The sequence below is a fragment of the Dipteris shenzhenensis genome, chromosome 30 (assembly GCF_047967505.1).
Source record: "Dipteris shenzhenensis isolate YYH24624 ecotype China chromosome 30, Dip_SZ_1.0, whole genome shotgun sequence".
In the NCBI taxonomy this organism is placed as follows: domain Eukaryota; kingdom Viridiplantae; phylum Streptophyta; class Polypodiopsida; order Gleicheniales; family Dipteridaceae; genus Dipteris; species Dipteris shenzhenensis.
The window spans coordinates 48,135,598-48,152,981 of record NC_141625.1 but is presented as its reverse complement, the minus strand read 5'-3'; the positions used below and the strand labels follow the sequence as shown (position 1 = coordinate 48,152,981).

Below are 17,384 nucleotides of genomic sequence, written 5' to 3'. Positions count from 1 at the left end.
TGAGTATTTTGGTTATTCTTGCCTTGCACTTGTACTTTCCATTTTCCATTATGCTTTCCATTTTTCCTTTCTGTTCCTAGAGCTAGAGTGGTGCTCTCCCACTCCACATGTTTCTTCACAGAGGACAAAAGAGAAAGCGCAGACTTGCAGCCATGGACTCTTTCTTTCTAATCACACCTGAACAAGAGTAAGGCGTCGTGTAGATTGATGTCTGGATCAAGTACTAGACAAAAAGTCACCTTGTAAATTGAAACGTAGTAAAGGATTACGCTAGGGAGCTTGAGGAAGAAACGAGCTTGTGGGAACGCGATTCAATCAATACAAGAAGACTTAGAGTAATGCAACCTGCACACTGAAGAACAAAGGCAAAGAAAGAGATATGAAGAGTGTCTAACGTGACCTGCACAAGAAAGAGAAGATTTGATTCAAACAAAGCACAAAAGCCACGTCATACAAGGTTTAAAACCTTTGGGGAAAGCCACATCATCAGCCCTTTTTACCCGTCTTTTTCTTTCTAAGATTCCTACCCCAATGTCCCTAAATCACTAGCCTCGCTAAAAAGATCGAGTCAAGGAGATCCAAGCCTACATAAAGTAAAGATCACTCGTGAGGCAAAAAGTGTGATGTCTTTGAAGACAAATCCAATGCCTCAAACAAATGACAGGCTAGTGGGCATCACATTTCTCTCTCTGTTATAAAGCATTTCTCTTTGTAATTCCTAGAAAACTCTCATTTAAAAACGACGAGTCCAGAGAGAGAGAGAGAATAATTACAGAAAGTGACGAAAGAGCGAGGAAAGGGAAGGCTATAGTTGAAGAGAAAATACAGGAGGAAACTCATGAGGATGCTATGGATTTGGAAGACGTGAATTATGGTGATTACGAAATTCCGTATTTGGAATTCACAAAACTAGAAAACCAAACACAAAATATAAAAACACAGCAAGAGTCAATTAATCACTCGCTAAAGACTCTAACCGAAGTCCTTTTCAAGTTACCTGATTCTCGATCGGTAACTCATGTAATAAAATCATCGACGACTCCAAGTCAAATTGATACGACTACTTCTCACCTAAAAGAAACCTTGAATATTATTAAGAACTTAAAACAACCAATGTGTAATGGGTGAAGAAACAGAAAGAAACAAGGATGCCATAAATACATTCTTACAAAAGTGGCAAGGCTTCCACCAACTCAACAATACTCCTCTTGAAAATCAAGTCGTGGAAGCGAGCCTTTCCCTTGGAAACAAAAAATAAATAAAGGATGAGCCTCAGGGAAACTGGTTGGATCCCAAAGTATCCGGCTGAGTTTAAGTAAGATTTCTTAAAAGAATTCTTACCTGAGAATGAGCTAGAAAGGACATGGGAAGCATGGGATAATTGTAGTATGGAAAAAATTAATTTAGTCCAATACATAGCAAATTGTACACAGGCAGTCCTTAAGTTAAAGCGGATCGATGAGCTCCAAAAGGTAAGGCGTTTTGTCAAGGGTCTAAAAGACACCTACCAGGTCGAGGTGAGAAGAATTTATCCCAAGACCTTTGAGGAAGCCATAAAGTATGCCCAGATATATGACGACACTATGGGAAAATCTAGAGTTGAAACTTCAAAACAAACTGATTTTGTTCCTAGGTTCAATAAGTTTCCCAATCAAAAAAGAAAGGGGCACTTCAAGAAGGAGGTTTCTCAGGCACCGTAATATCCTCTTCTAAAAAAAGAGGATTATGAGAAGGCCAAGCAGGAAAATCTTTTCTTTAAATGTTTGGGCAAAGATCATGCTGCTTGGAACTGCCCTAGAAACAAACAGATGGGAGCTTAAACCTCTACAAAGACAAGTATACGCAGTGCAAGTATTATCACTTAAAGGGATTGAAGAGTACACCGAGCTAGAGGTTTATCATGAGAATAGCACCCAAATGTGTTGGATGTCATTGGCAATGTGGCAGCCCACTTTTGGTCCTCGTGATTTAATAAGGATGCGTGAAAAATTAAAGGGGGAAAAAGTAAGAGCTATGGTCGATGATAGTACAACACATGATTTCTTACACTATTCATTAGTGAAGAAATTGAAGACGGAGAATCCAAGTGTCCATAAATATGTGGTCTCTCTAGCAAAGGGGAGTGATAAAAAGGTTTGGGACACCATGATTCATGACGTAGAGGTGCATAGTCAAGGATATCATGATGTCTTGGATTTCCAAATCATGCATCACGACAGAACAAATGTTGTTCTTGGTCTAGTTTTGTGCATGGCTTTCAGTGGAATTATTTAAATAACTCCATCATATGGTAGAGTCTTTCAAATTCAGAGAGAACATGATGTACCCAACTCTCTTTTTATTTGTTCAATGGAAGTGGAATGACTTCTACACCAACAAGAAAGCAAGGTATATCTCTGTGAACTTACTTTTATTAGTGATTTTATTTATGCTACATCTAAAAAGAGTATATTTTCTCTTGATGTTGTTAAAAAGTATAAATCTTCTTTCAATGATTTAATGGTTGAATTTCAAGATGTTTTTCCGTCTGATTTACCTGATGGTTTGCCCCTCGAGAGAGAAGTAGATCATAAGATAGACATACTTACTAGATGTACCTTTGTGTATAAACCTTCATATAGACTTAGTCAAACGGAAGAATGTGAGGTCGAAGGACAATTAACTGAATATCTTAGGAAGGGCCAAATTCAACCAAGTAGCTCACCTGGGTCTTCACTAGTTTTATTGGTAAAGAAAAAAGATGGTACTATGCGTTTAAGCATAGATTATTGAGCCTTCCTAAAAAATAAGTATCCTATGCCTCACATTGATGAGCTCTTTGATCAATTGCAAGGGGCAAATTATTTTACTAATTTTGACCTAAGATCATGATATCACCAAGTTCGAATTAGAGAAGAGGATCTCCCTAAGACATCATTTCGCACTAGGTACAAGCATTATCAGTTGGAGTAATGCCATTTGGTTTTTTTTTTTTTCCAAAGAAAGGAACCTTCTATTAATGCTTGAAAGATTTCATACAAGACAACAGCCCCGAAGGTGCTGAGTATGAAAAAAACCAGAAAAGGCTGAAAGCAAAACCGGCATGTTCCAGAGAAGCCCAGCTCACTGCCTAGGGGATCTCTAGAACTGGGGCTAACAACCAAGTGGGGGGACTATACAGCCAGTGAATCCCTCGCGGAGTGAAGATGTAGAAAAGACCTGCAGGCCAAGCCTTGTAGAAACGAGCACACCTCTCAATAGTCGCCATGGAGCCTGGAGTCCCACGCTCCCAGGTGGACTGTAGAGTGTAAATAATATCCTGCCAGATAGCAACCAAGGTAGCCGAGGGTGGAACCAGGTGCTCTCCCATCACAAGACTGCACCGAGCCACCCAAATGTTCCAAGTCGTGATGCTGGCTACCACCTCCCAAATACTGTCCTCCCTAGAAGGAGGAGGAGCTAGGGTGTCAGGGGGGACTGCCTCATGGAGTGCAATCCTCTAAATGCTCTGACCATGAATCCGGTAGGCTGGGGAGATCTCATCAATCTGAAACGTGTGTCCTCCCTCTGTCAACCAAGCCACCATCCCCCAGGTGTAGTCTCTATGTAGACTCTACATGCGTGTCATGATTCTGAGGGCTCTCATCCAGATCCTCGCTGTGCTACAACAGCTCCATAGGCAGTGCGGGATAGTCTCCAGGACACCATCTGATGCCATTTGGTTTTACCAATGCTCCAGCAACGTTTATGACAATTATGAATAATATCTTGAGGCCATATTTCGTTTAAATTTACTGTAATATTCTTAGATAATATACTTATCTATAGTAAAACTAGGAAAAAGCATTTGGAACATTTGAGGAAAGTGTTCCAATTGCTTAGAGATTACTCTATTTTTGCAAAAGAATCCAAGTGTGAATTCTTTGCAAAAGAAGTGAAGTACTTGGACATATTATATCCCAAGAAGGGATTCGTATGAATCCCATAGAGATAAAGGCTATATTGGAGTAGCCACATCCTACAAACCTACAAGAATTGCTGACATTCTTAGGTCTATCTAGATTTTATAGGACATTCATCCAAGATTATGCTAAAATTGATATTCGGATGACCGATCAGCTTAAGGGGAAGAAAAGTACCTTCATAATGAACCTCAAAAGAAAAGCTTTGAGAAGTTAGAAGTAGCTGTAGCATCTGCTCTTGTCTTAAAGATAGTGGATCCCAATGAACCATTTGTGGTTGAAATAGATGCCAGTGGTTTTGCTATTGGAGCAGTACTTTTACAAAAGGGTCAACCAGTGGCTTTTTAAAGTTAGATCGTGCCCAATGAAATTATTGGGCTTATGAGAAGGAACTGTATGCTATAGTTTATGCTTTGAAGAAATGAAGACACTAATTGTATGTTGCCAAATTTGAGATCATTTTTTATTAAGAAAGAATTAAGTGGATTTGCAATCAATCGGACCTTAGGAAAGCTAGATGGACTGAAAGAATTCCAGATTTTGATATCCAATCGACATATCGGAAGGGGAAGTTCAACGTCGTAGCAAATTCCCTAAGCCGAATGCCAATGGTTTTACTCAATTCCAGAATGATTTCCTAGAGTCCTTGAAAGGAAAACGTGAGTTTGACTCTCACTTTTCTAAAGCAATAATGAGGAGGGATCCAACAAATCGAGGGGGTTCCACCAATGAGGAGTCACATGGAAATGGTGACACCACAGTTTAGTGATAAAGGAATCAAGTGAAAAAAATATCATATTGAAAATGGCTACTAGCTGTACAAAGGTAGGATATGTGTCCCGAAATATGACATTAGGCGCCAAATTCTTTTTTGAGTGTTATGATAGTTCGAGTGCTGGTTTTATACCCGGGAATTCAAAAAGACGTATGTGCTTCTGAAGAGGCAATTCATTTGGCTTGGAATAGATAAGGAGGTCCAAGCTTTTATATTGAAGAGCCAAAAATTCCAAGTCACTAAGACTGAACACCTAGAAGTAGGACTCCTACATCCCTTGGAGTTCCCATCTGGCAAATGGGAAAGTATCTCCATGGATTTTATTGTTGGGTTACCTAGGACATAGAAGGGACACGACTCTATGTGGGTAATTGTGGATCGGTTGACAAAGATGGCTCATTTTTCCCCAATAAACAAAGACGTCAAAACTCTAGAATTAATTAGGCTATTTGTTGAGCATATCAATAGATTGTATGGACTACCAGCCGGTATTCGTAGTGACCGGAATAGGAAATTCAAGAGTCATTTTTTGTGAGCCGTGTTTATGAGGTTGGAAACGACTTTGAATATGAACACTACAGATCATCAACAGAGTGATGGTCAAGCTGAAAGGATCAATCACGTCATTGAGGATATGCTTCGAGCATATGTAAGTAAATGGCAAATTAATTGGTAATAATACTTACCCATATTAAAATTTGCCTATAATAGTACCAAGCATTCAGCTACGGGTTTTAGTCCATTCATGATGAGGTATGGATTTCAACCTAGAGCCCCAGTTGCATTGGGACAAAAAACAGAGAAAGTTTAAGCAGCCAAAGACTTTCTCGAGGATATGAATCAAATGCTTAAATTAGCTAAAGAGAATGAGAAGGTCTATCTCAGGGTGCCTAAATCTTCAGGATCCCTAAAGACAGTGAAATATCCAAAGTTGTCTCCTAGGTATTGTGGGCCATTCATAATACTTACGAAAGTTGGAGAACTTGCTTACAAATTAGCCTTACCAGAGGGATGTAGAGTATTTTTCATGTATGTAGGCTAAAAAGAAAGTAAAGAGATGATGACAAACTCATTGGAAGTGAAGTTCTAGTTGAACTCATTTAGCCTACTACTTTACCACATGAACCGGAAAGAATTTTAGATAGACAAGAAAAAGAAATAAGATATACAATATATCAAGAATGTCTGGTTAAGTGGAAAGATAGACCTTAAAGAGTTGAACATGGGAAAGGGTAAGCAATCTCCAGAGGAGGTTTCCCAATTTTGCTTTCGAGGACATAAACTATTCTTAAGGGGAAAGGAATGTTATGTCAACCATAATCATGGAAGCTACGGCATGGATATGGCGACACAAGAAACCAGAGCGCTTGACATCACTTGCATTTAAATAGGGCTTCAAGGGTTTGGGTCTAGGTTTATTCCTAGACCTAGGCATCAAGAAAGAAGTGCAAAGGGGAGCCCATGAGAGGGCTTTTATGGTAAGGTTCCTTATGGGTCACATGGTACCAAAAAGGGAAGCCATTTGGCAAGCGCTAGGTTCAAGGGAGGCTGAGAGAGAGAGAAAGAAAGAAAGAAAGAAATTTTATTAGAGTCTTCGGAAGACTGATGGGTCTATGAGACTAAAAGAAAACCTGATACAAATCACAGTAAGGGTGGAGCTACTGAAACGAGCATCATCACCCGTGCTGAATCCTAAGTCTGATCATACATAATCAAATACCTCTAGATGTAGCAATGAAAAGAAAAGGACTAGAGCGGAGCTGAATCCTCCGTATGTCATGTCCCACTGGCTGGTGCATAGCCGGTGATGGGACACTGGTGCCCGTCAAGGGGTGCCATGCGTCTTTGTCTCCTGGACGAGGCTCGACACAAGACCAGAGCCACCGTGACTTCCATGGGACGTATCCCGGGTCTAAACGACGACGACAGGTCCCCCAGAGTGATCTGTGTGTCCCCTTGATGTCTCGTGTGTCGTGCTGCGATCGTCGGGTCGAGGTCTCTGTCACGTCGGCGGCTAGAGACCGGACGATCAATGTCACTCGATGGGAAGAACTATGTGATCCTGCTCTGAGACGTGTCCGATGATGTGGCCAAGCCCCGTCGCCTGAGTAAGTACTCTCTATGTCGGATTCCCTCGTGAATGAAGGCCGCGAGGCATCTCTAATCTGGATAGGCAAGGAATCTGTGAAGAGGCAGTGGTTGCGACCTTGGATCTCATAGTACACTGGGCACCTGAAAATAAAATGCTCCTCCGACTCAACCTCCTGACAGTCGCACAATAAGCATAAGCGATGCTCCCTAGGAATCCCCTCTGCTCTACCGCTCTCTATGCGGAGGCGGTGTAATGATACTTGAAACTGTCCGATGGAGATCCGTAGTGAGTGAGGCATATGAAGCTCAGTGTACCCCCGTGGTGTGATGAATCCCTCCTCCGAAATGCGAAGACATTAATCTCTGTAGAAACTCAGCTTCACTGAAAGCTCCCTCGTCCAACCAGGTCCTAAAGGTGTATAGCTGCAGGAGATCCTCTCGAATGACCTGGTTGGTATGTGGCCCAATCGGGATGGTGGGTGGGAGTACCGGAGAGACATCTAAACTGTATCAAAAAGGAGGTATCCTATCGATGTGGAACCCTAGTCTCACAAACCATCTGTGAGTCCGTGCATACCAGCATCGCTCGTCTCCCTCTGCTGCCAACCTCATGGAGGAATCGAGAGCCGACCATGGCAACCTCTGTCTCCCTGATGTGCAGTCCCCATATGATCTAACCCGGTGTAGATATGTGATGGTCTGAAAGGCCGCATCTAGCTAGAGTGAAGAGGCACCAAACTCGGCCTAAATGATGTGATGTGGTACAGACGGTTTCCCCCGGATCATCCGTGAGAGCATGAGGATCTGCAAGCGCTCCACCCGTGTCCACTCTATCTCTGACATGTTAGGCCCCCAACAAGGGCTGCCATACATACCGGCTGGTCGAACCAAGGAGTCGAAGAGAAGAGCCTTGGTCCGAGGGTCCTGGAAGTGGGAGTGAAAGCATTGTCTCTCTAGCCGAGCCAATGAGGCGTATCCCCTGCTCAGTCTGGCCTGCATCGCTGGTCTCACCGTGAAGATCGAGCCAGAGAAGATGACCCCCAAGTAAGTGTATGAGGATACGATCTCAACTGGTGACCCACCCAAAGTAAAAGTAAACTGTTTCCGTTGCATGTTTGCTCGAGAGGTGTTAAAGATCATGACCTTGGTCTTACCAAGGTTGACCTCCAAATCATGGGATAAACAAAAAGCCTGCAGTGTATCCAGGTGTTGTTGGAGCCCCTCGGGTGTGGACGACAAGAGTGCCACGTCATCTGCGTAAAGAAGAATCCTGATAATGATCCCAGCAAGTGAGCAACCGGTCCCTCCGAATGTTCCCATGAAAGTCTCAAGCTCATCGATGTAGAGGCCAAACAGGGTCGGTGGTAAGGGACAACCCTGTTTGACCCCTATGGTACTCAGGATCTCATCTATCCAACCTGCGCCTGTACGAACTCGGCCTGAGACTCTCTCATACAGTGCCATGACTGCCCAGATGATCTCCTGATCAAATCCCAGTGTCTGTAGGCATGTGATAAGACGAGCTCGAGGTACTGTGTCAAAGGCTTTGCGGAAATCCACAAAGCAACAGCATACCCTCTCCTTCCGTGATCTGGCCTCCTCAATGACACTCCTGAGTCGAGGATGTAGTGAGCGGCATGGGCTTTGGGTGGGCCCCTTTCTTCTGGGCCGCGGTGCTGTCCACTGTCAAACCGCTCCGGTTGCTGCGTTTGTTAAAGTCCTCCAGATTGAGTTGCTTTTGTGTTTTCGCCTTGTCACCATTCCCCTTCCCCATCTCCACGCGTATGCAGATTTGGATCGAGGGGTCTCCCGCCTAGTCTCCTGTCCTCATCCCCCTATTCCTTTCATTATGGGGGCAAAGAAGGGACTGCAGGAGGTCGAAGCTGCTTTTTTTTCCCCCCCCTTTTTTTTTTTTCGGGGGGGGGGGGGGGTAGCGAGGGGTAGCGGGGGGGTTAGTGGAGGGAGTAGTAGGGGGTAGAGAGGGGTAGCGGGGCGGGGGGGGGGAGGGTAAAGCGAGATAGCGGAGGGGTTAGCGAGAGGATAGCGAGGTAGCAGGGAGGTAGCGAGTTAGCGGGGGGGTTAGTGAGAAGGGTAGCAGGGGGTGGCAAGGTAGCGTGGGGGTTAGAGAGAGAGAGAGAGAGCTTCATCATGGTGGGAGAAAAGAACTCGACAAGGTTCACATATGACGGAGGCGGAAGCACTCTCTAGAGGCCGTGGCTGGGTGGAGAGCATAGAGAGAGCCCTTTTTGTGTGACACCAAAGTACACTTGTGTCAAGGCTGAGGAGCCTTCACCCTCTGACAAGTATGCACGACACATGTGGCAAACGATCCCTTTTGTATTGCAGTATGAAAAAATTATTTCTAGATATCCGTCTGTGCCAAAGGGCAGGTGCTCTAATCTCTACCCATAATTCATACAGCTGTACAGATACATGGCAGGAAAATGCCCATGTGGACAAGTTCAACCTGAAAGATGCAACGATTTCTGTCCCAATAGTAAATCAAGTGTATACAAAAGAAAACATACGAATTGTGTACCTGAGCTTCCAGCATATGCTTAGCTAACAACTCGTAAGAAGATTGTGAATCCTGCAACTCTCTTTGCAGTTCTGCATTACTTGCTTCTAGCCATGTGATTCTCTAATCACATGGAAGAAATAGTAGATATTATAATCGATAACATGATCACGTTGTTCGTCAACTCCAATCTAGAAATGCAAACCACATTATTCTGATTCATAGGATTTTATGTTAAAACTTAAACCTGAGCATCTAGTGAAGAGCCACCAACTGCACGTGCACACACGAGCTCAGCCTGCAGAAGTTCAAGTTGTTGTCGCATTCTCTGCATCTCTGCTGCAATTGGATCACGGTTTACCTGCAGATGGTTGCTACGTGTTGTTTGAGAGACTCCAAGGTCCCACAAAAAAAGTAAAACTCTTCAAGCTTCAAATCTTTAGCTTTTATACTCTGTGCTGAAGATCAGATTAGCTTCTTTCCAGCACATCAGATTAGCTTCTTTCAGGACATAACTGACCATACAATGGGCTTATTTTGGATGTTGCGAGCACGATTTGCATATTTTAAAGTGTTTAGAGTCTCCTCAGCATTTGTATCTGCTGGGCTGACACAAGCTGCCGAATACACAAATTGATAAGAACTAGGATCGCCAGATAGAGTTCCTTTTGCACACTCGAATGTGTACAGATATAAGTGCATTGATATACAATTTAAAAAATAGTATATTTGTAATGGAGAAGATTTTTAAAGTTTTATCCTTTGTCTTTAACACAAGAAAAAAGGTGTCTGCGTGTTCAGAAAAGAGACAATTTTACATTCTAGACCTAGAAATCACCAGGATACTGTGCAATCCAGTGCGTATCTTTTGCAAGAGCCACCACAAGATCCTTGCAGTAACATTTTTGCTCTTCTTAGAGCTGTCAATCATAGATGCTAGGAGATAATTTCGCATGCGAATATTCATTTAAGTATTGTGATTGTTTCCTAACTTTGAGAACCTGCCCAGTAAAATTGATTAGGACTTGCTCGACGTGCCACTGTCACTTTAGTCAACCATAGGAGCAAGCTGTCATAATACTCTATTCTTTCTTTGGAAGCAGTGTCCATGCTCTGAATATAGACAATTATGCTCAAACTTTTCAACCCATTGTATGCTGGCCCCCCTTACAGTTGTAATCTTCTCCCTATGGTTGAGTGTAACAAGCATATGTACCATGACAACTTTACAAACTTGAACATCAGGTGCTTACTAAACTTCAAAGTGAAACTAGGCACATATATATAATGAGTGTAAACAGAATGGAGCACATTAACCCCCTTCCACATAAAGAGTATTAGCACAAGCTTGTAGGCATGAAGATTCAAATTCAGAGAATGAGGACTTGATATTGTGAAAAGTAATCCAAAAGAAGAAGGGCACAATGAAATAATATTTCAAGAAATTATACAACATTTATCATGGAAAGGAATTTGGCACTGACAAAGAAATAGTTAATTAAGCTCTTTGTTAAAGTATAATTGAAACATTACAGGTATCAAACAATGATGGGATGTATGCAGAACTACAAAGATGATTAAAGAAGCCATTAAAAGAGATCTGGCAACAATAGAAGAAGAATTGGAAAAGAAAATCGACATAGGTGGCACAAATTGGAACATTACAGCTATCAAACAATGATGGGATGTATGCAGAACTATAAGGATGATTAAAGAAGTCATTAAAAGAGATCTGAGAACAATAGAAGAAGAATTGGAAAATCGACATAGGTGGCACAAATTGAGCTATCTCAATCTCTAACACACACGACAATACCTGAGGAACCTTTAGATGCAACAAACATTAACGAAAAAAAACTATTGACATCCTTATCAAATGTGGCACTTGTCAATGAAAATATGTCCTGTACACACACTATTTTTGTGAATTCCATTTCTATTATATTACAAGAAACCATGAAAGTGTCCCCCCAAAGAAGAGGGGACACATAGTTACAAGCTCAAAAGATCTCATTATAGGACAAAGAAGCAGGATAATCCAAATCCCGTGCATGTAGGCAGTCAAAGAATGATTGCAGTAGAGAAGCACGGACGAAATGATACTTAGACACGGCAGGGTCACCAAAGACTCTATGATATTGGAGGATATTGTTTTTATGTCGCCATCTAGAGGTGTGTAACTTCATATATTCCTCCTTTTCCCTTTTGGTTTCCTGTTATCTCCATCTCCTATCTCTTCTAGACAGGTGTTGCTTTTGTAGCTTTTCTTTTTTGTATTTAATAGTGGGTTTTTACCTCTTTTTGAGGTTTCCCACGCAGTAATATAGAGTATTACCCCCCCCCCCCACCCAAAAAAAAAAAGAAATTTGTGTCATGTACACACACACACACATTTTTGTGTGTTGTGAAATCCATGTAATTATATATTACCACACACACACTCTTTGTTTTTCATGGTGAAATCCATTTGCAATTATAATACAAAAAAAAGTCCCAAAGAAAGGACAACCAAATACAAGCATTAAAAAGATATCGTTATATAACAAGGCAGCATGATAATCCAAATCCCGTGCATGTAGGCAATCATAGAACGATTGCCGAAAAGATGCCTGGAAATTTTGATATTTAGCCAGACACAACATAGAACGTGATGGGGGCAGCTCCCCCTCTCTCAGGAGCCCACCTTCCCTATGCTCACCTGATTCCGTGGTCACAACTCACACATCCGCTCTCCAAACGCATTCCCAGCACCGATCCTCTGTACTCTCAAGCCCAGCCCATCATGTACGTTTTCAGTGAGTGCACACACTCATGAACGCACGGAAGACAAGGAGATTGCACAGCCAAAACGGCACATGGTATTGCAAGTGAGAGTTACAAGAACGTTGAGGCTTGTTCTCAGGTCGCAGAAAACGTAAGAGTTGACCAACACATATGGGAGATCTTACTACCTCCCATATACTCTCTAACACCCTAAGAGAGCTTCAGCTCCATCTCAAGTGTGAGAGTGTTAGCCCAAAGCTTAGCCCCAAACAAGATTGAATTCTGTGGCCACACACACAAGCCTGCCTCGATTCAGGAACGCCCTAAATGAGTAACCACACACTCACTACCCTACTTTCCTCGACTTGAAAATTTGCCTTCTCCTCATACGAGCACAAAGTTGAGGTTACACTTTTCTTGTTACGCACAAAATATATTACAAAGTACATGACAAATGCCTTAAGCGCAAATACATCTTTTGAAGAACATATCGAAACATGCTTTCGGGCGGGGAAGTTTCGAATCAATACACAACCAAGAGAGTGTCTCCTAGCCAAAACTTCCACCCTACGTGTAGTGTATGATCTATACAAGCTACGGCGCCAAGCTAGGATTTCCAACCCGCCCACAACATTATGTTGCAATAATGCTACAACGACAAGATCTTTGCCATTGAAGCACTGATGTGACGAGGCATGATGCACCAGGCCAATCTTTCCAACCTGCGTACAATGTGACATTTGGCGGCTTATCCCACCGAATCTGCTTCTTTGAAGTACCTGTTGAACACAATATTGCGCCAGGCTAGTGCTTCCAACCTGTTGCCAACATTATGTTCTAAGTTGATGCTGTGCGAAGCGGATGCTGTCTTTGAGCGTGCAACATCACATCTTTGAGAGGCCTTGCTGCTTAGATCTTCATTTAGGAACCTACTTTGGATGCTGCTCCAAGCCCATGTGTGAGACTTGAGAACAACATCTTCTTTACCTGTGTTGATGCTGCATCCAACCAGAATAACCAATCAGCGTACAACACCAACTTCCCTATGACCCCGGTTGACTTGATTCGGAAGTTGGAAGCGCATGGTTCACTTGTCCTCTCACCTAAGTCCAATGTGTAGAACAATAATCTGTCACTCCCATCCCCAGGTGAGGTATCCAACAGCTTCAACAGCCAGACCTTCCATCCAGCCCACATCATAAGTGTTGGAATATGAAGCCAAAGTGAGTCTAAAATGAGTGTTCTAGTTGGCCTAGGAGTGGTTTTATAGTCTAGTGAGTGCTAGACATGCCACGTGTCATATTGGGAGATATCCCATAAACATTGTGACTTTCTAGAGTCTAGTGGCACACTATATAGTGTTGTACTTGTCTATTGTCTAATATATCAGTCAACATCAAGCTCTTTGGTATCATGTGACCACTTCTCCATTGCTTTCATTTTCTTTCCATTTCATTTCCATTATGCTTGTTATCCTTCCTTTCCATTCCTAGTGTTAGCTTGCTTCTCTCCCTACTACTATGATCTTTCATGTGGTATCAAAGCCATGTTCCTCCTGCTCTCTCTTTCTCTTTCTCTTTCTCTTCCAAGAGGTTGAGGTGAGGGAGGCCAATGAAGCTACTCTACCTCCTCCTTGGAAGGCTGCCCTCTTCTCTCCTTAAGCTCTCTTCTCCATGCCATGATCTGCCACCTCTCTTCTCTTTCCTTTTGCTACATCTTTCTATGACATGCGGACAATGTGACACTTCTATCTGGATCTAGAAGCAGAATCACGGCTTTGTGTCTTCAGCAAAGTTGTAAATGACCTTGAGTACTACAAATTTTGTTTTTACATCATTGCAATCCGAGTTTTCTATGAAAATTTACAGCCCTTGCAAGAAGTGACCAAATTTATTTCTGCGCACAAATTTTGTTCTAGACCTCAATGATTTGACAGCCCAAGCATGATGCAACCAGCTCAACATGGAGCTGTCCATCCTCTTCATCGTTTACCTCTGCTCCAGCCCGCCATTTGCTCCTTCTGCCCGACATTCTCTTGGAGCTGCTGCCCGCAAGTTGGTGCCTGTATTCTGCCTGTAATTCTCTTGGAGCTGCTGTCCTTCTACTTCTGTCTACCATGAAGAAGTTCCAAACTTGCTCTAGCTCATGAAGAACTTATCAAGGTGATCTTTCCAAAGTTACACTTGCTGTCCACGCTGCCTCTATCTTCTCTACCCGTCACTTGATGTGAGCTCTTGACATTACATTGCGGTGACTCCTTCACGTGACTACTCCAAACTTTGGTGAAGACTTTCCGAGCTAGATGTGAGTTCTACGATACTACTCTGACACACTCCACTAGAGTGATCTCTCTGATTAGTGCATTACATCGAGCTTGATGTAGACCACGCTACATCAACAAGTGACTTCTTCAACATTGCTTATTCGATCGGTGTCTGAGGTACTTCGCATTGATCGACTTCCCGATTGGTCGTGGTACCTGAGTCTTCTACTTCGACATTGGTGACTCTCCTTCCTACATTTTGAGAGTCATCATGTAAGTGCTCCATGTAACTACTCCATGGACTTCACCGACACATATTTTGGGGCATTCCTACCTAGCGCTTCATCGACATCGTCATCAGCTCGCAGGGATGTGCACACATGTGCAGTGGCTACCTAGAGGACATCTCTTATCATAAGAGATCTATTTTTTATTACTACATACTTGATGTTATTTTGGGATCCTCTGCCCTGGGTAGTCCTCCTAAAATGATATTTTCCTATTTTGGTGTGTGGCTTCCTAACATGTCCTGTTATGAAGCCAACGGGGATGTACTGTGGGAACCATGTATTGGCTTTGATAGTTTAGAGGGGGATGTATTGTGGGAGCAATGTATTGGCTTTGATAGGTCTCGTTATCAGGCCTGGCCGAGTTCCAGGATGTTGGTGTATTCCTAGACCTATGAGCTGGTCATGTAGCCATGCTATAACGTGAGTCTCTAAGCATATTGAGTCTCAAGCCATGAGAGTGCTTGGATCAACCTCTGAACACGCTCAGACTTTAGCCTCTGAGTTACATAGGGTGCATAGTTTAATGGCCGTCATTGTCATGTTCTATTCTTGGTTCCATTCCAATAGTCCCTCACCTTAGACCGTCATTGAGGCAAGATAAGAACTTTGAAGCTCCATTTTTCCTCCATTGTCAGCATTAGAAGAAAATGTCTGGAAGTTTGCACTTCGGATCCACCCCCTAGACCCGTCCATGATACCTGCTCTTTTATGCTTGAAGCAAACATTGCACCTACTCGAGCTAACATCACTGCGTTCTATTCTTTTACTGTCTCCCGCACCACCGTCTCATCACATGTTGCCTCTGCATCCTCTTGGACTAGCTCATCACCACGCATCACTTCTTCACATTCTTGGACCGCGGCTCTTGATCCCACTCCTAAACTCCCATACCATCTTCGTCAACACATGCTCACAATCCTTCCATTCCTTGGCCTATTTTCTAGACCCATCTCTAGATCCGCCTTCATGCTACGTGTCGCCCCTTTTCTTGACCACGCCTGCAGCCAAGTCCATCATAGCATACCACTCCATGTCGCATTTTTCACCTGTTCTTCCATCCCTTGGTCTATCTTTTCACAGTTCATCCCTTTAGCCTCATCTCTTCAATCACAATTCATCCCTTGAGCCTCACGACAGCTCGACCTTCACGTCATGGCCCTTCGGCCACATAGCTCGTTCCGCATTGTTAACTATTCAGCTGAGACTTCTGCGCCCAAGTCTTGGTTCGCTACATGTTCCCTTGGCCGTGATCCAAACGGCCACCTTCTCACCATGGCACTGACTTTGCCAAATTTTTGCGTAGCTAAGTCCACGTTCACTGCTTCATCGGACCAACCCATTCCTCTTGGAGGCACACTCCATTGCATCCTCATTCTTCCCATCGTCATACCTCAAGGTCGCATGCCAGTCCTAGGTTTATCCAACCAATGGTCTCTTCACGTTGAATAGCTTCCTCTGAGCCTACCTCGCCCACCTGCTCTTCTGCAGTTGATCACTTGGGCTCTCGACACCCACCTACTCATCCTTTTACTTGCATTCCCTATGGCCTCGCTCGCCGCTCTGTACCGGTTCTTCACGGCCTAACTCACCACTTCGCCTTGGTGCACTTCAACTTCGATCGTCGATTCCCATATGCTCATCGTGGCCTAGCTCGCCATTCATCCCTTTTCACTTGGGCCCCTCTTGTCTATCGGCTCACCCTTCCTTGGGCCTCTTTCGCCCAACCATTCACCCATCTTGTTGCAGGCCCACTCTGGACTCAGCTTCACCTTGCCATCCCGATGTTCCTCATCTCAACCGCCATGCGCGTGGCCATCACCCTGGTAGCCCATGTTGCGTCCTCTTCATCATCCGAATCATCTTCTATGCTGGCTCCTTGGCTTGAGCACAGCCTCTATGATGGGATATCTCAAGGTGTATGCCCCAGGCACACCTTGATTTCTATGTGTGTGTGCTAGAGGCACAGTTAGGTGCCCATAAGCACTGTTAGGTGGTGGTAGAAGCCACATAGGATGATTGAGAGAATCTAGAAGCAGATTGAGGAGATGATTGTGGAGCTCAGAGGTCATCAGTGATGTCAGTGATCATGTAAGAGGTGCCTACTTAAGGACCTCACCTTTCTTCATTCCATAAGCAAGAATTCTCAGTTTGTGTTCACTCCATGCTTTCCTTTCAGTTTACCAACATGGTATCAGAGCACTTTGATCTTCCTTGAGCCCACTTGTGCCACATCATCTTCTTCTTCTCCATCTTCTTCTTCTTCATCTTCACCATTTCTTCCCTTTCTTCCCAAATCTTGCTAAAGCTTGTTCTCCCTCAGTTCTCCGCCATTCTCCAAGCCCTTCCTGCTAGAGATACCCCTCGTTTGGGCAAACTTCCACCTGCAAGCAATTGAAAAAAAAACGTTTCTGCTGGCTGCCATTCTCCAAACAGCGCATTTTTTTGTCATTCTTCTGTTGCAAAATACTCCCTGCCTGCTGCACCATTGCCCGAGCCCTCTTAGGAGTAGATGGGCGACCTCAAGACGAACGTTTTGAGTCACTTTTCAGTTCATTTGGTTCAGTAACGAAGGAGAAATCGTCAAAACTCAGGTTCAGCCTGCAGCAACTCCCCCAGGCAAAACAGCGCGCCATTTCGCCCAACCTCTGTGCTAGATCTTCTCTGGTATATGAGCTTTCTTTTGCTTCAGAAAGCCCTCTTTTCTTTGCTTTGAATAGTGAGATACAAGCCCTCCAAGTTCAGG

At 43.5% G+C, this 17,384-nt stretch overlaps 1 protein-coding gene across 1 annotated transcript in view; it reads right to left on the bottom strand.

The window, feature by feature from the left end:
- Positions 1-17,384, bottom strand: part of LOC147882242 (kinesin-like protein KIN-4C) — a 200,638-nt gene that overhangs the window by 140,269 nt on the left and 42,985 nt on the right. The window contains exons 9-11 of the mRNA XM_087401535.1: positions 9,851-9,942; positions 9,573-9,686; positions 9,347-9,448 (exon numbers count right to left, since the gene is read on the bottom strand). Of these exons, the coding sequence (XP_087257661.1) occupies positions 9,347-9,448; positions 9,573-9,686; positions 9,851-9,942 (308 nt within the window). The remainder of the gene's footprint in view (positions 1-9,346; positions 9,449-9,572; positions 9,687-9,850; positions 9,943-17,384) is intronic.